The sequence below is a fragment of the Micropterus dolomieu genome, linkage group LG22, assembly GCF_021292245.1.
Source record: "Micropterus dolomieu isolate WLL.071019.BEF.003 ecotype Adirondacks linkage group LG22, ASM2129224v1, whole genome shotgun sequence".
NCBI lineage: Eukaryota > Metazoa > Chordata > Actinopteri > Centrarchiformes > Centrarchidae > Micropterus > Micropterus dolomieu.
Window position 1 is genome coordinate 5746070 of NC_060171.1, and position 27020 is coordinate 5773089.

A 27020-nucleotide genomic window follows, 5' to 3' on the forward strand; every position below is an offset into this window, starting at 1 on the left:
TGTCCTTCATACAATGTTTTTCCAGCAGGTAATCAATCACACACAGTATGATAGTTATTTTTTATTGTCCACAGTCAAAATCATCAGTGTTAAATTACATTTTGATTATTGATCCAAAAAAAGATGGGTTTTGCTGTAGACAAAGATCATAAGACATTTTAAAGAAAAGGTTCACTCTTACACCTGCTGCCAAGCTTTATGGAGATGCTGATTTCCTTTTCCAGCAGGACTTGGCACCTGCCCACAGCGCCAAAACCACTAGGAACTATGGTTTGCTGACAATGGTTTTACTGTGCTTGATTGGCCAGCCATCTCGCCTGACCTGAACCCCACAGAGAATCGATGGTGTATTGTCAAGAGGAAAATGAGAGACACCAGACCGACAATACAGATGAGCTGATGGCCACTATCAAGCAATCTGGACTATAACACCTCAAGCTGTTCCACAGGCTGATTGCCTCCATTCCACACCGCATTGATGCAGTAATTTGTGCAAAAGGAGCACCGACCAAGTACTGAGTGCATCAACTAACCTTTTTCAGAACTTTTCAGAAGGTCGACATTTCTGTATTATACATTCTTTATAAATTTTTTGAGATATGGATTTTTGATTTCCATGAGCTGTAAGCCGTACTCATCAAGATTAAAACAAAAACTCTCCTCAAATATTTCACTTTACGTGCAATGAATCTAGAATAGGCCTTCATGACAGTTTCACCTTTTGAATAAAATTCCAAAAATAAATGAACGTTTCCAGGATATTCTAATTTTATGAGATGCACCTGTATATATTGGGACCACAGTATAAATGTGCCTCGCGCTGTGCACCAAAGTGCATTAAGTGTCTCAACTTTAACTTTGTAAATGATCAGCCAAACTGAATAGTCTAATGTAAAGCACGTTGTTATAGGCCTGTATTAGGCCATAACCCAATACTCAATTTGATAAACCCACACCCCTACCCCGAGTCTGGGTAAAGGCCCCTTTCCCTCCCTCTCTTCCTTCCTTCTCCCTGCAGTTCTTCTGTTTGTTTGCACTCACTTGATCCGGAGCGGAAATTCCTCTCCGTTTTTGTGAATGACAAACTCATTAACAATTCATCAACAGAGGCCGCTCCATCCGGCCCCCGTTTCCAAGGCGACCGCCGCTGGGGCTTCTCTGATTGGCCGGCAGACATAATGTATCCAATGAAACGCCTACCGTTTGTAGCCATTCAGCAGCCTGGCGCCGCAGAGAGCACAAAGAGCTAGAGCCTGCAGAGCGTCTATTCATACCGCAGACAGAGGGGGAACAGACGGCATCCGCTGGCAGAAATAACCGAGCATAACCTGCACGGTTCACACCCAGAGATACCCCTACCCCACATTTCTACTCTGGGTCTCCAAATAGGAAGATATATGTGGAAGAGCAATTGCGCTTGGAGCCGTGGAGTTACTGGGAGCAGAGGAAGCGCCAGTCTCGTCGCAGGGCCCGTGTGACTCATTGATAAATAACACAGTCTCTCTCCGGCCAGATGCATGAATGACTGCCAGTATAGGCAAACCGCACTCGGGAAATCTGTGAAGGAGACCCGCGTGTCTGTTTATCCGTCTCATCCCAAAGTGGACGGGACTTTTGGAGTGAGATTTTTTTTGCCCTATTTTGCATTTTGACTCTTTCTCCTATACAAAAAACAATCTTTTTTTCTTTTTTTTACATCATTGCTTGTGTTGCTGAGGCACCTCCGAGCAGCTGACTGAAAAATAAATCCTAGACAAACTGGTTGCTTGCCTCATTCCCGCTGCAGCCAGGAAGTCACGAGCGCTCAAAACCTTGCTTCTTCAAATCGTTTTTTACTCCTGCTTATAAATGCTTGACAAGCTCAAGCCCGTCGTCCAGCTCGACTCGGTAATGGCGATCAGCAAGACGGTGGGCTGGCTCCGGGAGCAGCTGGAGACGCGCAGGGACGGCCTGCTTGTGATGGACTGCCGGGCCCAGGAGCTCTACGAGTCGTCGCACGTCGACACGGCGATCAACGTGGCCATACCGAGCCTCATGCTCCGCCGGCTCAAGAAGGGCAACCTGCCCGTCAGGTCGCTGCTCTCCGATGGAGAGGACCGGGAGAGGTTCGTGCGACGGTGCAAGACGGACACCATCGTGTTATACGACGAGTACAGCCGGGAGTGGAACGAGAATGTGGACGGGGGCTCTGTGTTGGGTTTGCTGCTGAGGAGGATGAAGGACGAAGGCTACAAGGCCTATTATCTGGAGGGTGAGTGCGGTTCATTCACATTTTAGAGCCCCGCCCGCTGCCGTTCATTCACACCCGCAGATTATTGCGCAGAGACGGCAGGAGGCGCTTTAGCTGGAATTTAATGTGAGATATTATTTTGTATCAGAGGAGTTGTAGGCTACCTTCACTTGTTTACATATTTGAAATGTCCTGAGTGTGTAGATTATTTACTTTGTTCATAAGAGAAACAAAATTAAGGGAAACTGTAGGCTAATCAAAATAAACTATTGCAGGCATTTTCAACAAAGATTATTAAAAGATAAATAATATGCAGCTAGGTTTTTAACTGCAAGTTAAGATGGATATTTTTTGCAGTGAACACTCATATTAGCGGCCTTGTATTCATTGGAGTTATGTTACATTTTCCAGGTGGCTTCAGTAAATTCCAGGCCGAGTATCCAGCTCTGTGCGAAACCAATCTGGACGGCTCCTCCAACACCAGCTCCCCCACCGCCCAGGTGCTGGGTCTCGGCGGGCTGCGGATCAGCTCCGACTCCTCGGACATCGAGTCTGATATTGATCGGGACCCGAGCAGCGCCACAGACTCGGACGGCAGCCCGCTGTCCAACCCGCAGCCCTCCTTCCCGGTGGAGATCCTGCCGCACCTCTACCTGGGCTGCGCCAAGGACTCCACCAACCTGGACGTGCTGGAGGAGTACGGCATCAAGTACATCCTCAACGTGACTCCCAACCTGCCCAACCTCTTTGAGAACGCAGGGGAGTTTAAATACAAGCAGATCCCCATCTCGGATCACTGGAGCCAGAATCTCTCTCAGTTCTTCCCCGAGGCCATCGGCTTCATTGGTAAGTAGCCTAATCCTGCAGAGCTGAAAACACTGCAGCTTCTATTACTGCACTCTGTTCAACTCAGGCCTTTGGGTTGTTTACATACCTGTTCCCGTTTTGGGGCTGCAAATACTGATTATTTTCACTATTGATTAAACTGCAAATTATTGTTTTTGAGTCATTGATCTAGAAAATGGTGAAACACAACCAAGCTGACTCTTCAAATTGCCTGTTTTGTCTGACCAACAGTTCAAATCTATAATATGACTCTACAGTGGCATAAAAGGGAGACAAGCAGCAAATCCATACATTTGAGAAGCAGGCTTTTCAGTTGAATGTTTGACTAATCATTTCACCATTCTTCACTTAAGTCCTTGCTTGATGACCTTACGTGATTGTTATATGCAGACATAGTGAAGGGGCAGAACCAGATAGTAGGGGACATAATCTTATTAATATGATATGTCTTATCACTGCCAGGAAGTTCTTATGTTCTTATTGTGCAATTGAGATTAGATGAGGTGTCCCTTGCTGCGATCTTATCAGTCAGCCAGGCAGGGACACAATAAGTGGGCAGATTAAGGCCATTGTGTCGAGGCAGAGGAATACAAGTCTGCCTCTAATGGTGCACAGGCCTAAATGCACTGTGTACAAATGATTTGACTCCAATGGAAGACATCCTGGCCTATCTCTTGTCCCGGGGCTTGTGTAATTGCGGCACAAAGGACAACGTTGAAACAGGAGAATGGGGAGAGTGAACAAGGGGAGGGCGGTAATTTGAGCGCAACAGGAAGGAAGTGGCATTGAAAGTAATCTAGGACATGGCATTGCCCCCCTCCTTCCTCCCTCCACATTACAAAAGGAGCCATTTACAGGCCCTGTTGACATCCTGTTCGCCTTGACAGGGTGCCCTCATGACTCCTACGTTTACACGCCCAAATGGCACCATTGTTGGAGTAACCCTGGCGAGCGGAAGAATGGTTTAATAGACCGTAATAGTCAATTTCCCAGCCTGATACTCTAGGCCAAAAAACTAAAGAATGTCGTCTCTGTTTATGTGTGCTACTGCCGCACTCCCTGTTTGTTGACTGACATGCCTGGAGGAAAGCTGGGATAATAACTTCCGTCGCTCTCCCTCCCTAGATCCGCTCCAACTTCCAACACAGCTTGGCTTACATGTGACAGATGTTTATCTCAAGTTTGGTTCTGTCTGTGTCAAAAGAGGCTGCACTTTCATGTACATGAGGACAAACACATCTAAAATGTGCAAATAATACCATCTAAAACGTTAATGTTTTTTTAAAAACATTTTAAAAATTCAATTAGTTGACCAACATAGACAAAAATGCCAGACATTCATGGTTTAGAGTGTCTCAAATGTGGGGATCTGCTGCTTTTGTTAGTTTTATATAATTGCACAAGGAATATTTTAAGGTTTTGGACTGTTTGGAGAAAACAAGCAACATAAAAACACTAGTTGCCTTAAAACAGCCCCCCCCTAAATCTGTTGTGTACTTTTGACAGAGGTCTATAACACATCCACCATTTTCCCTTTCCACCAGATGAAGCTCGAGGTCAGAAGTGCGGCGTCCTGGTCCACTGCCTGGCCGGCATTAGTCGCTCAGTGACTGTAACGGTGGCCTACCTGATGCAGAAGCTCAACCTGTCCATGAACGACGCCTATGACATTGTCAAGATGAAAAAATCCAACATCTCACCCAACTTCAACTTCATGGGCCAGCTCCTAGACTTTGAGCGCACGCTGGGCCTCAAGAGCCCTTGTGACAACCGCATCGCTGCACCAAGTCAGCAGCTCTACTTCACCACCCCAACCAACCACAACGTCTTCCAGCTGGACCCCCTGGAGTCCACGTGAGGTCTGCCGTCACCATCCCTCTCCTTGCTGGAGGTTTCATGGGCCTCCTGGTGGAAAAGCTGCAAAAAGTTTCTCTTTTTTCCGTCGTCTGCCATGGGACCGAGCTCTTTCTGCTATTGATACAGCTGGTTTGAGGCGACTGCTGCTGAGCGTGGTTACTGGAGGGCCAAAGATGTCTGGCCAAGACGCAGTTGCTGTTGACTAAATGGGGAGAGACAGTAAAAGAGACAGAGACAGAAAAGAGGAAGAGAGTCGTTTAAAGAGTGCAGATACTTTCTTCAATCTTATATCACTGTTGGACTCCTGAGGTCTTTTATCTCTTTTTGTCATTATGTCTGAGGAAAGTTACAGTGATCCGTCGGACAGATAAACATTACGCTTCAAAGCTCCTGGGCTGGTGTGCCAAAGAGACATGATTGTTCAAACTGGACAGATCTAAAAATGAATCCCTTTTTATGTTTGTTTTGGGGTATAGCACTGGTTCTCCCAAGGCATCCAGGCTCATTGTCTCCTTCGTCTTCTGTGAAGACATGCCTGTTTGGGGTTGAAGCACCCCAGCTTTAAATGGCACACTATATACTGGACTCGATTTTACATTTGTGGAGTCTTTTCACACATTTATACATGTTGTATATATCTTATTATAAAAGACAATACAGTAAAAGCCTTGTTCTAGTATATACCCTTTGCAACAAGTGGGTACTAAAGATTCTCTTTGTTTCATATTCTAATTTTATGTAAGCAAACAAACTGCATATTGATCAGTATGTTGAAGTTGATTATGCCAAAAATCAAGTAGGCTTTCTAATTGTGCAAAAATCTATACATGTGTAATATATTTGATAATTGCTTTATGTGTGAATTCAGCCGATGGGCCTTGTTTTTGCACCCACCCTCCCACAAATCAAAAGTCACCATGGTGGTTTGCCTTACTATTTGTGCCCAGAAGGTTTTAATTGTGTATTAGCCTTCAGAGAAATTTCCCAATTTTCTCAACTCTACAGCACACAAAGTCATCCAAACCTTGAGCAGTTTTTAATTTGGCACCACATAACATTTAACAGAACCAAGTTTGTGTTAGAATGGTCAACGTGTTGTCTGGAAAGGTTAATGTGAGTAATCCTGATACGTGCACAAGGGTTAAAATCTCTGACATGTGGACAAATTAGGAGGCTTTGCTCACCTCGTCGCTTCAGGGAAAACTCATGCAGTTTTTATTTGTCAAGATGAGAGAAAAGTGTTGCACCCTCCACAGAGAAGGCCTCTTTCCAGAGGAAGCCATCTTGGTGACCTCTACCAAGCCCCTCCACACTCCTATCTTACGAATGTAAAGAAATGATAAGTTATTAATAAATTGCTATTTTGTCTACACTTTCTTCTTTCCATGCTTATTTTTTGTCCAATGAAATACTTATTGGTGTTTTGTCTATGTCCACAGTAACACATTTATGTAAGTGTTTTCTAACCCGCAGTACAGTTGAGTGTTAACCAGCAGGCCCAGTCACGACAACAGAAACAGTAGCCATGAATCATGAGGCTGTTCACAAAGTTCTTGCTAGTCATTAACTACAGCACTCAGCACATCTCCCACTTAAATTTCTGGTTCAGAATTAGCATGTCCAGTCACATGATGCTTGTGTAACAAAGCGTCATGTACACTCTGTTCTCTGCGACAAACATTCACAAACTGTACAAACTGCAAAATGTACAAAGCGATTCCAGTCACGCTGTTAACGGCCCGACTGGTTTTTCCAGGTGCTGCTTTGCGACGAGGGCATCGGGTTCACACAAACACTCCCTTGGACACTTCCTGAAGGCGGGGCTTCTGCACTGAGCCATCAGAGGGAGCTGAAAGTTCCTAGATATGGTGTTATTTGATAGCAAGCGCAGCTGCCTGTACCTGTAATGACCTGGAGGCCCAAGAGAAGATGATCCTCACAGTGCAGGAGAGGGAGGAGTGTTGTGTTCTCACGCGAGCAGCGACTTGCTTCACAGCTCAGCAGAGACCGGCCTTCTCTGCACAAACATTCTCACACAGGCTTATTAACACCAACGGCAGTATTTGTGCCTGTGTGATTTTGAGTGTGGGGAAAGGGATAAACAAAGCATTGATATCCGTATATTAAAGGCGTTTGATGTGTGCCACATGTATGTGCTTATCATGGAGTAAAGTCCTCAAACTGAAGGTAGGAGTGTGTGAGTCAACACAAACAGCAGCCCCATTGTGATAAACTGCTTTAATCATCAAGTACAGTGAACATATAGGCAACATAGACTCAACAACTTTTTTCAGGTTTCATAAAACACACAGGGCCAACAATCCTTTACATATATTACACAATGTGAAAAGTAGACCTTTTTTAAGCATCTCTCTCTCTCTCTTTTTTTTACCTAACTACACACATCACAATACAGAAAATATAAGAAAGATCATAATATCTGGAGAGAAAATAACATGCAGTAGAAGTAGGAAGCTGATGTGCTAAATAAATAAGTTACATTCATTATTAATAATCTGTGATAGATAAGCAATTTCTGGCCAAAATACATTTAATAAAGGTTTCTTTCACATGCATTTTTAGGTTTTTATTGGAAATACAATCTGGCATGCAGTTGAACAAAGCGAGTGAATCATTGGCTATGTAACAAAGGGCTAAACCTGCACACTCATGTCCTGACGTAAATGATTTATAAAAAGACTCCTACATTTCAGTAGGTGCTAGCACACTCCCCTTTGCCCATTTTCCCTTTCCTCGGTAAACATTTCATAATAATATGACTCCTACAATTCAGCTATAACAGAAAAGTACATAAAGTAATGAGCAACATTTGTTCTTAATCTTAGCATTCTTAATCTGCCATGTTGTCCACAAGAATTTGTGCAACCAAGGGCAAAAAACACGAAACGGATAGTAGCCTTGGTAGAAATCCATGTGTACAGACAATCTGCGATTAGCGGTATTCATTGTCACTTATTCATGCCAAATAGTCATGCAGGCAAATCTCTGGGATGATACTGACATTTAATGGCGCCATCTTTCATTATTTTTTTCTTCCTGCTTAATAGTTTTTGGGGTCACGCGGTCTGCTTGATGCACTGAACGGAAGAAAGAGTCACACGTTTATCACAGGATTAATGCAAGTGTACTGTACAGGTAATGAGTAATAACATTCCTACCTACCACTAATTAAATCTAGTGTCCAATCCATCAAAATTTCAGAAGGAAGCTGAGGGGAACACTGGATAAACATGCACACTACACACTGAAGCGCCCTTGACTGGGAATGTATATTTTATCAACATCATACTCTGGGAATGTCTGTACAAATTTCATAGCAATCCATCGACGTGTTAGCATGCGATTTTTGGTACTAGCTGATATTAGATTTTTTAAAACAGTTCTTTTCAGGCCCATTGATCAGCAGCAGTTTAAGATTTAGTAACCAGAATGTCCGCCTGCACATCAGAATTGAGAATGGAAGGAGTAACTTCGGGGAACATTGTAGGGAGCATGTTCTGCAGTTCCTCTAAGAAACAATTAAAGCATATGATGACAGGGAATCTAAAAAATATGAAGTTTGAGGCCTTTATACGATAAAAGGTACTCTATCGTCATATTAAATTAAGTAGTTTGGATAATCAGTGTGCATGTAGGTAAAAGCAGAATTGTTCATCTAGGCGCAGTGCCCTCTAAACAGGATGAAATTCAATGTCTTATTCAAGGCCGCAGTGACAGATATGGACTCAGTGGCTGCTGCAGGGGCTCAAATCTGTGGACCTTCTGGTGAAGAGACAGGTCTCTTCAGCCACCCGGATATCGTCCATCAAACCCAAACCCAACTATAGCCAAGCCTGGGAAGCTCTTATTCTCAGAATGGGCCGCAGTGATGTCATGGCAGGATTGAGATTGACAGATAGGGTCAGGGGCATGTGTGGCATGCCAAGCACCCCGGGGGTTCTCATGGCCGTTCTTCCTGTCTGCGGCTTGGCATTTCGTGGTTTTAAAGCCCAGGACTAAAGGGCACAGGAAACTACTAGCACTAATTTTAGACAGGCATGTAGATGGGCTTGGCAGACCCCATCAGCACCTTCATCACAACGACACAGCGGCTGTGACAGGGCAGGCCATACAGGGATCTGGAAACACATATGGTTGGGTCATGGTCAGGGCTGTCAGGGGGGTCAGCATGGGGAAATGTAGTCAGATGACTGATAGACCCAGAGTTAGATGTACAGTATTGAGGAGATATGCAGGCGTTCAGACTAAAAATAACACTGCACTGAAAAAATTAAAAGGCCTGTATTGGTGGGTTACTACATGTATAGGTAAGGAGATGAAATACAATCATCCAAGTTTAAGGATTATCAGATGCCAAAACTTGATTTATAAGTATAAAGATTTTTACATACCTGGTAAGTTATCATGGCGGCAATCATTTTCAGTGAGGTCACAGAAATGCGCCGTTCATGTTACAATGTAATCAGATTTTTTTTGCCAATGCATTGTGTAACAAAGGAGGTTATGGATCAGCATTTCTGACAGATGAACTTGCATTTAGTATTATAATAATTTCAATAATACTTATTGAAATCAATGTGGATGCTGCATGTTGAGCATCATAACATTTTGGAGGAAGAGCATTTCTCCTAAAAACACATCTTTGTATGAATAAGCTGTACTCTGGTGCAATAAACCTACATTCTGGGGGTTTAAGATTGTTATCTGTGAAGTGACAGATGGCTGCATGCAAAGGAAGACATGAACACTGAATGTCAATGCTGATTGGTTCATATAGATGATTCATATAAGAAAGCCATCTTGTCTTGACTTTTAAAGCTAAGAAAAGACATGACAAGCAGAAAACCATGCATATGTCTGAAATGATTAATAAGTGATGCACTACTTCTCTGAGTTACAAGTTGATCACAACATGCCATGTCATCAACCTAAAGTAAACTTTGATCTCCTTTGTCACCAGGAGTTGCGGTAAAATGGAACATTTTTCCTCCTACAAACACACACACACATATGTACATATATATGTATAATTTATTTTACAGTAGAGTAGATTAAAACAGCCAATTGCAAGTGAGATTCAGATATTACCATGCTGAAATTTTGGCTGGAGAATGTGACTGTTCAGTTTTTATAGCAAAAAAGGCTCTGGACTCCAGGTGCTCGATAATAACGCCATCCTCCAGTTGGAGCAGATCGGTTGCTAGTGTGTGGGTAGTTTTTGTTCCAAAACAGAGCAACAGGCCAAAAAGAACTTTTGAAAGTCTAAAACCAGCACCTGGACAAGTAATTGCTGAGTTTCTGGCACTGATCAAACTTCTGTTACATTGTGCTAGAGAGTATCAAAACCCATGCTTATTTCTCCTGCTACATGTAGTAGCATCCTAAGTGTTGAAAATGCCACATCCATTTTATGATTGAGTGTGAGCATGACATCCAGCTGTGGGATCGTTGTGGAGCGCGGCTGCCCCATTTCCCACAGGCTTTTTGGCCATGAAAATAAAGGCAAGAGGTTGGAGGGCTAAACTTGGCGCGCCTGCTAATCCTCTGCTAACAGTTCCTGTCCCTCTTACCCTCAAGCGACAGCGTGTTGACAGCAGCCTCCACCCCCTTCATCTCTCCCTCCTCCATCCATCCCTCCATCAGCTTCCCCAGCACCCCCCACCCACCTGTCTCATGTCACATTGCTTCCCCCTCATCCACTCCAGCAATTTCCTGTTGCCCTCGCAGATCGTGTTACAAGTTCCAAAACTGCAAAGCCAGACACACACACTCACTGCCTACAAGCTCACTCTCAAAACACATAAAAGGGCTAAAACACTCTCTCTCTCACACGCACACACTCACTCTTCTCTTGCACTTTGCCTGCCATACTATCATTTTCACTGCCAATCCTCAACAATATCATCGCTTACACATCACACTTTCCAACTCTCTCTCGCTCTCTCTCTCTCTCTCTCTCACACACACACACACACACACACACTCTCTCTCTCACACTCAAAAACACACAAATACTCTCTTTCTCTTTCTGACCAGATTATTAATCCGGCTCAGGGGCTGTGACCAAAACCTCATCGGAAGCAACAGATGGACCAGCTCACAAAAACACAACAAAAAAAACCCAAACACTTCCTGTCGGAGGATTTGCACACATACAGCTCATACACACCCTTACACACACAGAAACACACACAGACACAATCACACAGAGATTTTTGTTTCACTATCCCCGTGGGGACATCTCATTGACATAATGCATTCCCTAACCCCTTGTCATAACTTTATCCATCAAAACTACATGCCTAACCTTAACCCTTACCCAACCCCTAACCTTAACCTAACTGTAACCGGAACCCTAAATCCAAGTCTTAAACCTCAAGAAGCAGTCTCTAACCACGGGGGCCTAAATATTTGTTGCCACAGTTAGTGTGCAATCAGGTTAAACAGGGATATAAAAGCATGAAACACACACAGACCCAAACCAGTCTTTTAGCCCATAACATGTGTGTGAGATCACTTCCTCTAACAAACATGGCACTTTTTCTTTTAGAGGAATTTGTGTTTTTATGAGTGAGACTTGTGTCTCACTAATAAAAACAAGGTGTCTGTGCCTGCCCTTGTGTGAGAGCGAAGGACAAGGACATAGGAGGGGTGTAGTAGTATGTGTATGTCAGATAGAGAAAGATCAGTGAGCATTCAGTCCATCCTTTTAATCCACATGTATTAACTTCAGGAATATATCAACCACTCCAAAAGTCAGCTGATGATAAGGAATGATTCACAATACACGTCTTTCTAAGGATCAAGGATATCTTTAATGTCCCCGAGGGGCAATTGACAGCAGTCAACACAAAACAAAACAAAACAGCCATGACTCACAAACAAGCAATATCCAAACAGGCAAAAGAAATACACTAGAAAAGACCACAGTTAAAGTAAAAACAATAAAAAACTATAAAAACAATAAAACAAAAAAATTGAATTACAATGATTACTTTAAAAACCCAATGGCAGCTGTGACAAATGAATTTCTGCATGTTGGCCTCCTGTATCTACGGCCTGAAGGAAGCAACCTAAACTTCTCAAACAGAGGGTGGCTAGAGTTAGCCAGGATTGAATGGACCTTCTCCAAAGTCTGAACCTCATACAAGTGCGGGAGGTTGTCCAAACTTGTGCCTGAAATTTTAATGATGCTTTGCAATCTATTTTTGTTCTTAAGGTTGAGTGACCTGTACCAACTGACCAACGACAAAGTTACAACAGATTCAATGAAACAAGAATAAAACATTTTCAAAAAAGTGTTCTACAACAGCTTCTACACTCATGATACATTTAACAAAATTAAACTGAAAATAACACTATGTAGTATGTATGTAAAATTTGACAACAAAATATATATATTTATCCTATCTGTATTATTGGAACTGCATACCATACCAAATATTCAGTCCAATAAGAATTGCTCGCCAGGTGCATACTCCAAAAAAAGTTTCTAACTTCTGGGTGTACTTCAGGGGTATGTGGCCCACTGAATATGTGCAGTAGTGTTTCTCCTGCTGGCCTCCCTCGTGAGTTCCCGCTTGGCTTATAGGCTTTACATTGTGATGACATCATACACTTTTCTTGACACACTTAGTGGCCACTGGGCAAAATTGGAAGCAAGGCTGAGCGGCTGTGCCGTATGCATGTCTTATTAAACATCCATGGTCATTCGGCATGCGCGTAAGCTACTGTGTGGGTGTTACGGGAATGGGCTCAGCGGCCTATCACAATCACACTCCAAATGGTGGATAAATTGTTCTTAGCGTCACAACCGTCACAAAGTGACATGTTTCAGAATTTGATCCAGCTTGTGGAATAACATTTGGAAAGTCTAGAAGAGCGGCATTCAAGTTAGCATAGGGCCAATGTGCACGCTCTCCTCTCAGGCATTAGAGCTAGGTTCAGGAAAACATCGTAGTCTGGGTTAAAGTAAGTATGTTAAATAAGTCACATGACCTAACTCACGTAACTTTACTCAGTAAAGGGGGGGGGGGGGGGGGACATGTAGCAAAGGGCCATGGGTCGAACCTGTGGCAAGGACTCAGCCTTTGTACATGGGGCACGCACTCGGTGGGCTAACTAGCACCCGGACTACAAATAACCCAATATTTATTTGGTTTCACATGGGACTCGAACACTGGTCTCCTGTGTGAAAGTACTCGGTTTGACACATCCATCCACCTCCTTACAGGGGACTTTTGCGCTCTTTATTATACATCACCAGACTTCATCCTTCGCTACCTTCATACAGCCACTAGAGGTCCCCTAAATATAAATATGGGTCGTAATGCCTGAACAAACAATCTATAAGGTTGTTTTTCTGGACAGGGTACATTAGGCACATGCTAGAATTAGAATGCCCATCTTATACCACCTTCTAAGACCACTGTAGTTACTCAATTATCGTCTCTCATGCACAAAATCAGTGTGGATCAAAAAATAAATATCCAGCAAAATGCTTTACATAGATTGTGTTAGCTAATAATTAAACGAGTCCCAACTTAACGCACGTTTAATATTTTCATACGTACAGAAATCAGTGGAAATCAATGACAGCCTGGAATGTTTCTAAAATACAACATTATGGTTGGAAGAATTCTCTGTGATTTAAGGTAAACAATATTTGTAGAAAATGGACTCGAACATGCAAATCCATCTGTACGGTCCTTTAAATTAATAAATGAATCACCTTGTTTTGAAACCAGATTGTCATAAAACTAAACTGTGTATTACAACATGGCTAAATGAAACCTACACGCTACTTCAGTTTCTTGTTCCTGTAGGTCACCCGATCTCACCAGCAGCCTTTACCACCTGCTCTCTATTTGCCAATCAACTAAGACCCCAATTCACACTCTGCCAGATCATTTATTGTATGTTGCTTTTTTGTTACATTAGTATTTCACCCTATTCTGCATTATTTATTACAAATTAACAGATGTTTTCTGATTATCTAATTGAATCTAGTCTGAGTTTACCTGTTTGCCAGCTTGTGTATGTTATTTCTTGACTTTAGATTTGTTTGCTTATATTGCCTATTATCATGGCAGTTGTTGCCAGTCAGAACTGTTACAAAAAATTAAACAAACATTTTAATTAAAGTATATTGGTTGAACATGTTTGTCTGAGCAACTCCCTGTATGGTCACTGGAGCTGTATATCTGTTTAATGATGCACCAGATGGAGGTCCACAGGTCAACTATGACACTTGGTGTCTCCATGGTCTTGGCACACATAAATGTACACTTCTCTCACAGCGTCAGCAGGTCGAGCCTGTTGCTGCATCCTGGCCTTTCAGACAGGACTGCTGTCACATTCAGCTATCATCACCTCTCTTTCACTCTAAGCCTCCCACACATACAGACCTTCTTCTATAACAAAACACCCCCATCAGTGACAGCTGATGTTCTCACCTCCTATAAGTCCAACTTCACCTCTGCCTGTAAACTGAGCTGTGGTCCAAGTATCTTTATGTCATGAATAAGAAAGTTTATAGGTAAACTTAGATTTGTTATTCATTTTTCCAAAGCATATTTATAATTTCAAATGATTACAGGCACACTTCAACCAAGTTCCACAAACAAGTGACATTGCATACATCTGTTTTTTTTTTAAACTGACCACTTTCAACCTGTGTATAGTAGGTCTGCATTACATAAACTTAATTAGCAGACGTTTTCCTATTTGCAAAGGAATTGCAGGTATTAATTTTTCCATTTTCTTTAAGGACTTTTTGTCCATGTTGGTTCAAAAGCTGAGTTGTTTTGCAGAAAATTAAATATTAAGAGAGTATATAACTCAACAATAGTTTTATGTCTGGCCAACATTATTTGTGAGGACACCAACATAGACCAACATAAACATTTTGCCCAACACTTATCAGGAAGCCTGTTTATTTGCTTCAAGATAACTAATGCAAATGCAGCTAATTTGGTTTTATGTTTTGCTTTGTTGGAGCCATAATGACTATTGTGAGCGAGAGGGCCGCCACAGCTTCTAACAGTATAACTACAGATACTTTTTCAGTTTCATCATTTAATGTTATCTATATGTTGTTTCTGCAAATTCTGCTGCCTGTTTTATAACATCTGACTTTAAAGGGGTGCATGTCAGATGGGCTTAACAAGACTAACAATTACGAACATGCATAAGTCTAATGTGCATGTTTTTTGTGGGCTTCATAGCTGGAAGTTATATAGACAGACTTATCTCTAATCTTGCATCTGCTTTGTGGTAGCCACCACCCTCATTGTCTGGTGTGTGTTCTTGTACTATCTTTGTCAGGAGCAGTTTGTGTTTAGACCTTGAGAGAGAGGACATTTTGCCAAGTCCTCACTTCTTCAAAGAGCAGTTTGAGAGTTAAAAGTAGGTTGTTTAGAATCAGATTTAGGTTAAGCTTCCGGTCTGGGGCCAGGGTACAAATGCGTGTGTAGATTTCATTGACATGCATCCCTACTGTTAAAATCATCACATGTGTCAATGGGACCCCTAACCCGACCCACGTCCTCTGGAATCCGGGGAAGGAATGTCTGGAGTAGGGGGAAAGTCAGAATGAAGAGCTTTGTTTTGGTACTCAGTGTTTTGCTCTCTCCCTGTGTGTGTGTGTGTGTGTGTGTGTGTGTGTGTGTGTGTGTATAATACAATGTTCTCTATCGCAGCTATTCAGCCCACGCAATTTTCACAGTAAGACATTTTTTCTCTCAGTGTATATTCACATATACTTGATGTGTGTTACTGTTTCTTTTATAGTTAAAAAAAAGTATCCAATTACTTGTAAAGGACACCACTGTCATTATTTGAAGTCTTTTAGTATTTTAGATTAAAAACATGGAGTATGTAATACTAATGTAAGTATGACAGTGAAGCATTTTTATTTATCCTTTACAAAAATGAGTTTTTGTGCCTAATTTATGTTATGATAAAACAGATTCTCTTAAAATGACCATTCTAAGCTCCTACATCCCTAAGTGAATCTGATGGCAATTTAAACATATTGATCTGAAAAACCACCCTGTTCACTGTTACATAAAAGTCACGGTAGCAGTGTCATAGATTCAAAATTACAGAGAATAAAGCTCAAAACAAATCATTTTCAGATTCTTTTTATATGTTTTATTGTGTTTCCCTCTGGACATTGCTAACTTAGGACTGAAATTATAGAATTCGTTCTTTAGACAGACTACAAAACTGATGATACACGTCAGATTTTTGATGCTCAACATTCTCACAATTGCACTTTATAGGTTTATAAGATGGTTTTGATATTGCTATGAATATGAATGCAGTTTTAGACAGATTTACTGCTAAGGAATAAAGGCAAATGATGTACTGAGGTGGAAAATGAACATCAACAGGAACACCCATGTCCAAGTTGCATGTCAGCAAGTATCTGCAGTGCTGAAGACAGTACATCTATATTTGTTAACTGACCCTGACTTCTGTGACCTGCATGCAGAGCACAAAAAAGCTACTTAACAAAGCAACAAAGCAAACTTAACTATTGGAAGAATTATTATTTAATGGTTAATATTAAAACTTTCATTATTACTGAATGCTTAAAAGTGACTCCTGATATGACAAATTTTCAATTTAAGCCAGGTGCAAAGAGACTGCAGCTGTCGCCTAAAACGTGAAATCAAAACCCTCTCCTGGCAAGCTGTGAAGCCTGAGATGAAAATAGTTACAATGTTCAAATTGCTAGGTTTGTCTTCTTTTCTCTCTAACAGAGTTGCAGGTGTGCCCTCATTTTTCTCAGACCTGCGCTACCCCATCAAACCCACTAGAATGTTACCTGACGAACTTTGCTGCCAGTGACTAAAATAGTTTGACTGTTCATATCACGTGAATTGCTTCTCTATATAAGTTGGTGGATATGCCTGCATGTTTTCACAACACCCACCTTCCTGTCCCTGCAGCCCCCTCATCACCCATCTCCCACTGTGATCCATGTGCGAATCTGATGGATTTGCAGCATGCTGATGTAGCTGACTGTCAAGCGCTGCACGTGCTACTGTGAGCTGTCCCAGATACGGGCAAACATCCAATTTTCATGGTTTATACCATAATAGGCTTTCACCATTATAGGCATCTAGGCAGAACCAGCTTGGCTGGTTAGAGGAGTGGGTGTTTGATTGGAAAATTGTTGGTTCCAGTTCTGTGAATCCGGAAGACTCAAGCTCTTCTTCAGCAGCAAACAATCTTCTGTAAGGTCACCTGTAAGGTTCAAACCAAGAAGACCAGCCACAGTATGTCAAATAAGCAAGTTGAGACTATTATGCGTTTAATAGGTTTGTAGATATGTATGTGATGCAGCCAAAACATAATCAAGATCACGGGAGATTATAAAAACATTGCTAACACTAACACAAAATAAATGGGATTTGTAATAATTCATAATATGATAATTCATTCATAAGGCATTTTAAAAGAAGTTATACTGTATTGTCATATGTCACTGTGAACAATGGCTGCCATAATTTACTACTGAAGATGACCTTTTTACGTTCAAATGATGTGATGGAAAAATTGCTCATAATGCTACAGAGTTATCGTGCAACTCTTCAAACAACTCTTCATCTAAGCTTTGACAGAACTTTTCAGAATCTCTTTTTTTTTGCCAATTCTGCTCTCATTAACCCCTGTAGGCAGCTGTTTTCAGCTAACAAACTGATAAACCTGCCCAGCACCAAATGTCAGCCAGACAAAGTTAGCAAATAGCTGGTGAAGAAAGTGGAGCGTTTAGTAGCCAAAAAGCCAGATATTTTTCTTAGGATTTAATAGACACCAAAACAGAGCTAAAAGGAGAGTCAATCTCAACGGGCTCTCGTGCAGAGACGTGCAACAGATCGTGTCACGGCTGCGGTGGAGTGGCCAGAGTTCAGGAGAAGCTGCTCTGAATTATCGCACATTCTAGACCGGTCACGAAGGAGTTAAATCACTTCCTGTGTACCCTAGGTGGCACAAGACAAAACCTGCTAATTGTATGTTGTGTACCTGTACATGAAGTCTGGACCACGCTATGCAAAATCTATTTCAATCAAATAATTTTTCTGCTGTTGCCAGTGGGTGCTGCTATGAAATTCAATGAACTGTGGCATATGGATGTGTTCAGGGCAGTACTCTTATCAAACTTGTAAAGTTCAGTACAGACCTGAGCATGTACACAGATGTTATAACAACTTCCTCTTTGAAATGTCCAATTAAAGTTTTAAGCATTATAATGCTGTACTTTAACCTTGTTCTTCTCTTGACAAATGTTGGCTCATGTTCACAACTTTGGTGTCAGCTTTAAATAGCACAAAAGAGAGATCCTGTGTATGTCCTCATTCTAATAAGGATTTTTATTGATCTGAGCACATATGAGGTGTAAGCAGTAATCCAAAAGTAATGTAACTAGTTACTTTCAGCAGTGAGTAATCTAGTAAAATAAGGAATTACTTTTAAAAAGGTAACTAGCAATGTGTAATCCGTTACCTTTTTGAGTAACTATCCCAACACTGGCAGTCAATCTAACAGATTGCTAAAAATGCTATTGTCCTGTACCCCTTTCTTATGTCCGTATAATGTTGATTTAGCAGAGATGCTTTTGCAAATGTCTCTCACCAACAAAACATGTGGGACAACTAAGAGTACATTGTTTTTATAATATTGATAGGTTTATTGTACAATGCAAAATTGATACTGGTTTCCATAGGCTTATGGAACTGGCATTTTTTAAATTGGCATTTAGGTCTTAAATAAATATGCTTTATTTTTCTATTAAACAATGCTTAATCATTCACCAGCCATTTGTATAAGTCGCTTTAAATTCTAAGAAGTTTAAATGTTTATTTACGATTTTTTTCTGATTCTTTTTGTCAGTGAGTGAATTCAAACTAAAGAAGCACAGTGAATGATTAGCCAGACCAATGCAGCAACTTACATTAACCCATTTCCTTTAAATTAATTGTGAGTCAGACTGGAGACTTATGAAATCTTTCCTCTTTGGCTCCTTCATAAACCTTGAGTCAATGTGTCTTTCCACCCACACAGACTGTACCTGAAGTGACTACAATGATCTTTCTATTATTGAAGAAAAGATATGGAGGAAGAGAGATATTAAGAGAAAGATAAACAGAGAGAGAAAGAGAAAGCGAGGGAGAGCCAAAGGAAAGAGTGTGGTTGAAAAATCTCTAACGGCTGTGAATCATCAGCACTGTCTCCACCAAGCCCACGCAGCCAACTCAAGTTGAGTATAAATAGTCATTATCATTTAAAAGCCGTTCAAAAAATGACAAAATGAGAGAAACAAGGCGAGTAAACATCACATCTCACCCACACAGACAGACCTGCTATCAGGCCCACTTCACTGATGCAGATTATTTTTTCCACTGTGTTGTCTGTTGGTCTCAATTTCTCATCTACACTTTCAGCATAGTGTCAGTTGTGTCCAACACCTGTCTGGTGTCAGTCTGACTGTGACGCAGGAATAAATCAACAAATAATCTACTTGTAATTGACTCTGACCCTAATTTAATAATCAAGCAAGCAATCAAGTTTTTTCTTCTGCACTTTCATACAGCCTCTTTTGCGATGTGCAAATTTTTGAATGATCTAAATTGCTCCAAGAGGAAGAATAATGTTTATTTCACTTTGGATTTTGTAAAGATTATACATGGTGTAAGCTTTAAAGGTGCCGGTAGACACATATTCCCTGTTTCCAGCCTTAACTAAGCTAACCCTAGCTAAATTAGCTAACCAGCTGCGGACAAAAGATTCATATTCAGGATAGAGACACGAGAGTGGTATCAATCATGTCATCTAACTCTCTGCAAGAAGGCTAATAAGTTTATTAAAATGTCAAACTATTCTTTTGAGATATATTGCCTTTAGTCCAATTATCACTCAAGTGTTGCAGATTGTACTCTTATATGAAATTTACTTTGGGGGATGCTGTCGTTTTTGATGCTATCATTCAGTTTGATTTGTTGTTATAGTATGATGGTCTTTCCGTATACTCAAACCGATTTAATTAATTTACTTACAATGACAAACAGGATGTCAGGATCCTTGTCAGATCAAAATGTTGCTTGTTCTTTAATAAAAATGTCTAGTTGTAAGCTGTGGACAGGATCCTTTTTTGTCTCCTTGTCCTTTCTAATGCCCTTGTCACTGAAACTTTCATTCAAAAGTGCAAACATACTTTATTTTACAGATAGTTTATGCAAATCAGCAAACCTGCATTCCTCTGAATGTGTGCTCTTATGGTGTGGTGACTTCAGACATCCGCACTTTTCTTCCCAGTCTACTGCCCCTATTATTAGTGAAACTATAATAATATCGTACTCAAGAGCTCCCTCCTGTTTCTTGCTGGTTCGGCTGTGTTTCTCGTCATCAGTGTCCTCCCACAGCAGGTTGTTGGCAGATTGAGGAACAGGAAGTGAAAGTGGGTGATTAAGGCAGATCCAGGTCTGCTTTCCCAGTTTATCCAGCCCAGGTATGAGTAATACCTCTGACACAACTGTGCCACTTCAGTGACAGAACAGGGGAAAGAGAACTGATAAGGGAGGCAGTGGGAGGAAATAGCACTTCATCACTTCAGCATCCTAGCATACTTAGTTGGTGTGCAACAACTATTGGCTGATAATCAGAATACTTCACAGAATTGTTGACATCTACCAAAATAGACACTCAAACATGATGCTACTGTGTATGTAAGCCTATATGCATAATGCTTTGGTAAGTGGAATGGATATTGTTTATAGTTATAAAGACATTGAAATTTGCTTACGATAGTTATTTCTTCACAATAAAACATTTAGGCAGCTAAAAGTGCAGACTGTTTTCAATCCAGTCCAATCCAAGCTTTCATTTCTATGTTAAACAGTGTAAGTAAGTATAGTGATAATCTACAACAATTTGGCGGATGATGAACTTTGATACATTACATCCCTGAAGACCATTTGAACTCTCAAAATCTAAATAAAATCTCTGGTGTAAATTTTTAGTTCTATGTTATTTTCATTGATGTGGCCAAATAGGCCAAATAGAAACAGTAATGATCCAGCATAGGTATAATGAAATTTGACAGCATAAAATTTAAGGCTGTCTAAAATATTGGTGGTAAAGTTTGGTGTCAGACTTTTTGAATCCAAAAGTAATATAGAAGGTGAGGGAAAGTGACAGCATCAAAGACTTTCACCATTATCAACAATGACTCCTGGGCTGTACTGAAAACCACAGACTGATGACATGGAACATGTTGAAGTGTTAATGGAGTGTAAATAAGAGTGTGCATGGATTGTTCTGTTAATGAACATGAGGGGAATACAGCAGGTTGACTGAAAAAATGTACACATCGATAGTTACTTGCTGCTTTGACACTTTCTTTTTCACTTCATTTCACTTTCATCCTTTTGAGACTCTTAGAAAAAACTTTAATACATGCTGTTGGTGGTTTGCCCAAGAGTACTTTGACATTAGTCTTTGTGGGGTGAGGATAAATTGATGGGAACTGAAACGTTTCCCATGACACACCTGTTCTTGAACTTCTACTCACCTTTATTATTACCTATTTACACCTTCCCCCTCCTCATCAAGATCTCCCGTTTAATATTATACCCATTCAGAGAAAAAGAGGTAAATATAGACACCCCTGTGTGTCTCTTTTTGTCTGTCCTCTTTGAATCAATGTGCGTCTCTGTTGTCAGGCCAACGAGGGGATAAATAAAAACACATCATATTCGACCATTAGCGAGCACAGGCTTAAAATGGAGAAAAAAAAGACACCGGGTACAGACAAACAGAGTCTGTCCTTGGTCTGAATGAACCGTCGCTTGCTGCTGTGAATGGGAGGAACTAGGTGAATAGAAGCAGAAACAGAAACAGTTTTTTGATCTGCATATAGGTCAGCTGTATTCCTAAGCACAGCAGGTTTGTGTTGCTCTGCACTGAACTGCTGACTCCATCTCCTCCTGAAGACCTTTCAGATAAGTGAGAAACAGACTTCTCCATAAAAAAACATTAATAATAATAATAATAAAAATAATAATAATAATAATGTTATATGTTATTATTATTATTATTATAAATCTAATATTTATTCCCCGAAACACGTTTTCCTACACTGTCTGCATTACAGTTGTACCCTTATCTGTTTCTCCATTTTCCAACAGTTCAATTTAAAGTAAAAGAGTAATTAAAAAACATCTGCAAATCAAAATATCCTTGCAAGAGCATAAAAGGTTTTTAATTAATTTGTTAATTACGAATAACAAAAAAACCCCCAGATCACTGGATGCTTCTGAGATCTTGAGAATTTTAACAGCTACTAAGGTTCCTTCTGTTTAAGTCTAAAAATAACAAAGGCAAAGATATGAATGCCTTATATGGCATTAACTCAGTTTAAATACTTTGTTCACACTGTATCGGTAACCGTCCATTTATTTATTTAATCTATGTATCTGTCTCTGCAGTTTCCCTTGATGACTTTACTGCACAGATTTTTCTCTCAGTTACTGTAAACAACTCCCTCATTTTCCTAAACCAGCCTTCAATGAAGCACCTCTAACCTGTTATTCTCCCTACACACTTACGCTTGAAAAAGGCCTTGAGCGCATAAACACAGCAGCCATCCTTCCGTTAGAGTAGAGGAGGAAGTCCATTAACAAACAGCAGGGGCCACACCGGATGGCAGAGCCCTGGCACTTGATGAAGGCTGGAGGCTCAGTAGCTGACAGAGGCTTGTAAATATTTTAGTGTGTCTAATGTAATGTTTTCCCTGGCTGCCCCCATCCCTCCTCCCAGCGCTTGACACTCAACTTAACTCCTCACTTCTTTTCATAATGGCTGATTATTGATTCCTGAGGAACAAAGGTCAGAGGTCAGGGTCACATGCACAGTTGAACCCCTGGATCTGGTCGGAGGTTCAGTGTCTGTTTCTCCTCTTTTTGTGAATGCTGTTGTCCCTTTCTGTGTTTATGTGGCTTGTCCACTTTCCAGGTATCTATAGTGGAGACAACAAGCTACAAGTACATTTTCACACAAATGAGTCTTCCCACGAGCAGAACAAATAACATTGGTCTCTACATGCAGTCGGCTGTGAGACGAGTGTGCAGGCCCCCAAAATCACCTTGCACATTAATGATATACTGCTGGTTATACTACAACACTTAGTTTAGGGTAAAAAAAGACTTTTTCATACCTAATATTAGGTAGGTCTATTTTTAATATTCAATAACTTCACTGTTAAAGGCTGTAGAGTCTCAAAAACCACACCAGGTTTCAGTGATCTCATGTTGATGATACTACAACAGTAAGAGTAAGAGTATATTTGTAGAAATATTGTTTCGCATAATTTTGGAAAGATTTTCTCATCAATAACTTCACTTTTAAGAGTTTTAGTGTCTCAAAAATCACCCCACAAATCATTGATATCCTGCTTGTGATACTTCAACACTTGTAGAAATATAGTTTTGCATAATTTTGGAGAATTTCTATCTTCAATAACTTTACTGTTATAAGCTGTATTGTCTCCAAAATCACCCTACATGTCAGTGATCTAATGCTTGTGATACTACAACGCTTACTTCGTAGAAATATAGGCCTGCATAATTTTGGGGTAGTGTCTCCAAAATCACCCCAATCATCAATGGTCTCATGTTGAGAACAGGTGCCACCAATAAGGCAGACGGACAACTTCCCCTGAAGGTCTGCCAAATAACATCCCCGAACACTTTAAAGAACTTTACATCGTGTCCATTTGGGAACAATCTGGGAACATTATAAGGCAATGTCCTTGACACCAGCAGGAAAGTTATCGAAATGTTCTAGGAAAGTAAAATGTCTAGCTGGGTATCTGTATAACAGTGAATATTAAAATCCCCCAAAATTACCTCAAAGCAAATTTTTTAAAACTAAGTGTTGTAGTATCATCAATAGAAGACCACTGATGATTGAAGTGATTTTGGAGACACTACTGCTTATAACATGACATTTATTCATTTAGCACACACTTTTATCCAAAGGGACTTACAATATATATGTCAGAGGTCGCACGCCTCTGAAGCAACTAGGGGTTAAGTGTCTTGCTCAGGGACACAATGGTGTCTAACAGTGGATTTGACCCCGGGTCTCTCACATCAAAGGTATTTGTCTAATCCACTGCCCCATCACCACCCCTTAGCAGTACCAGTGAAGTTATTGAATATTATTGAATATTAAAATTCCCCAAATTATGCAAAACTATATTTCTGCAAACTAAGTGTTGTAGTATCACAAGCAGGATATCAATGATTTGTGGGGTGATTTTTGAGACTCTACAGCCTTTAACAGTGAAGTTATTGAATATTAAAAATAGGCCTACCTAATATTAGGTATGAAAAAGTCTTTTTTTACCCTAAACTAAGTGTTTAACCAGCAGTATATCATTAATGTGTAAGGTGATTTTGGGGGCACTTCATTGTATAAGTGTGAATCTGTAAATATAGGCTATTTCCAACTTTACCATTATCTTTTCTCATAATTACGAGATCCTGATCTCATAATTATGACATCTTATCTCGTAATTATGACATCTTTTCTCATAATTATGAGATCCTAATCTCATAATTATGAGATAATGCTTCCAATTTTTTTTTCTTTGGTGAATACAATGCGCTTCCTACTTTTCTGATTGGCCGGCAGGTGTCTTTTATTTCTTGTAACCACACACCTCTGATGCAGGTGTTTGTTCACAGCTCTGATTTAATGTGTCCCTGTTAAACTTGAGCTAAGGGGAGCAACTGTGAGGGTCAGCTAAGCTTGGAGCTAGTGTTACTTGAGTCAGCAAACAAAACAAAGAGATTTAAAATGTTTTTATATATTTGCATGAATCAAGACATCCAAACACTGTTGCTGTTACCTAGCAACAAACTCTGAGGTATAGAAACTACAAAAATCTATAAAAAATTGTTATGACCTACACATAAATAAACTACTAATAATTATAACTGCATGTGGCATTTGTTGGCAGTGTTGGGCAGTAACTCATAATATTACTTTTACCAGTAACTAAGTAGTGTAACTAATTACTTTTCTAAAACGGTAATATTATTACTAGTTACTAAGGCAAGTAACACTGCGTTACTCGTTACTGAACGCACCATCCTTGATGTAAATCCACAACTGTGCGACAGCACTGCGGGACAGGTGTGCCGAATTCTGCCTGCTTGCCGAGAATCGCATGCACCCTGCGGGTGCTAACGGTTATTTATGCTGAGAATAGAGGTGGATGCAAATTCGGCAGATAGCCTACAAAATTTGATCTGCCGAATTATGCATCCACCTCTTTAGGTCCTTCTCAGACACTTTGCTGTGCTCATTGATCAAACAGTGTTATCACCACATATATTTACTGAATGTCAAGGAATGGAATCATTTATCACCATTGATGAAGTCCACAAAGAATATAGCGTTTAAAAGCATTATTGGAGGTGGATGCAATTCTCGGCAGGCAGGCAAAACTCGGCATAACACTGCCACATATTGATTTTCCAAATTTTTACTAGACGTATTTAAAATCGTTTTAGATTGAGGAGCTGCATTGAGGAGCATATATTCGTGCATCCCCACATCCTGCTACACTTACTACCTCTCAGAAATTTGTCTTTCATATTGCTTAGAGGTAAATGGCAAGAAATGACCTTTTTTTAAGGTAATTAAGGGACAGCATATGAAAGCATTAGAATTTGCAGAAAGACTTACTTAGCTGGGGCTGGACTTCTCCTTTAAGATGAATAGTGATCTCCTCACTTGATACTCAAGCTACCTTTCTCCTACCTCTGTTTCCTTCTTGGTTTTGACCATGGAACTGAGAAAGCATATTGTAAGACAGTTCACAATGGCTAAGTTTTACCTCCCTGCCACCCCTTACATAAGATGTTGCTTGTAGCTAAGCATGATTGGTTGGCAACGTGACAAGATCACGAAGGAATAACATTCAGGATTCCACAAGATTTAGTTGTTGTTAAGCAGTACTTAAGGCTCACTGCATAGCTTGATTTTCTGTGCCCGAGCCAAAGCCCATAACCCAGCATAAATGCCTTCCCTGGAGTAAACAGCTGTATTTCTGTACTCACCTGCTGAAGTTTAGTAAAGTTCATTAACATGGATTTACACCCACGCACATCCAGACAAAGTAAGCTAAGTTAGCCAAACTTACTTTGAGGTCAGAGCATGACAATATGTTTAGTAACACTTTTGCTTTATTTATCATGAGTTCAGAAGACCAGAGGATGGACCTTGTCAAAGGACCTTGAATTAAATATCTACATATGTGATTTACTGTCGACATAGATATATTAGTTATAACTTAACGTGTCTTGTGTATGTTAATTTGTAATATGCACTTTATTTCTTCAGCCAAGACTAATTCTGGTATGGTTTCATACCCAAATTAGATGTTAAACGTTTGTACAACAGCACAATTCCTCCATAACAATTGATTGTACAAAAATTTGACACTTTCTACAGGACAGGAATGTAACTATTGTAAATCATTACTGAAGTTAAAAAAAAACACCTTCAGAGAGCATATATTTTCGGCAGATCCTGAATGATGAATTTCAGTAATGGATGCACATATATTGTGGAATAGACTCCAAACTCAGTACTTTCTACATACATACACTTCCGTTAGACTATCAGTGGTGTCACACTATTCCATTGGAGGTAAGACATCAGCTACAATGGTCCCGCAAAGGCAGGGAAGAAGACTGCAAATTTGAATGTGAACACTGAATGTAAACATTACCGGAATCAAAAATAATTTTGATTTGCTTTGTAAATGTTTAATGAGGAAGGAAATGCCCTCGACACATTTTTTAAATCTCAGGGATATGAATTTTCATTAGCCACGGTGGCTCCAGGGTTTCAGCAGAAAAGAAACACCACAACCTTTGACCTACCGTTTTTCTTTGTAACTGGGGCGAAGTCTGAAACTGAGATCCAACACCAAGCCTGTGGGCCTCCGTCTGTTGGACTGACACTTAGGTGAAAGGTAAGAAGA

The 27020-nt window shown here is 40.4% G+C and overlaps 1 protein-coding gene across 1 annotated transcript; it reads left to right on the forward strand.

The window, feature by feature from the left end:
* Window positions 1-1223: 1223 nt before the first annotated feature.
* Window positions 1224-6305, forward strand: dusp6 (dual specificity phosphatase 6). The gene is made up of 3 exons (XM_046038393.1): window positions 1224-2251; window positions 2642-3076; window positions 4621-6305. Exons 1-3 carry the CDS (start codon window positions 1849-1851, stop codon window positions 4932-4934), a joined length of 1152 nt encoding a protein of 383 aa, XP_045894349.1. The 5' UTR covers window positions 1224-1848; the 3' UTR covers window positions 4935-6305.
* The last annotated feature ends 20715 nt before the right edge of the window (window positions 6306-27020 follow it).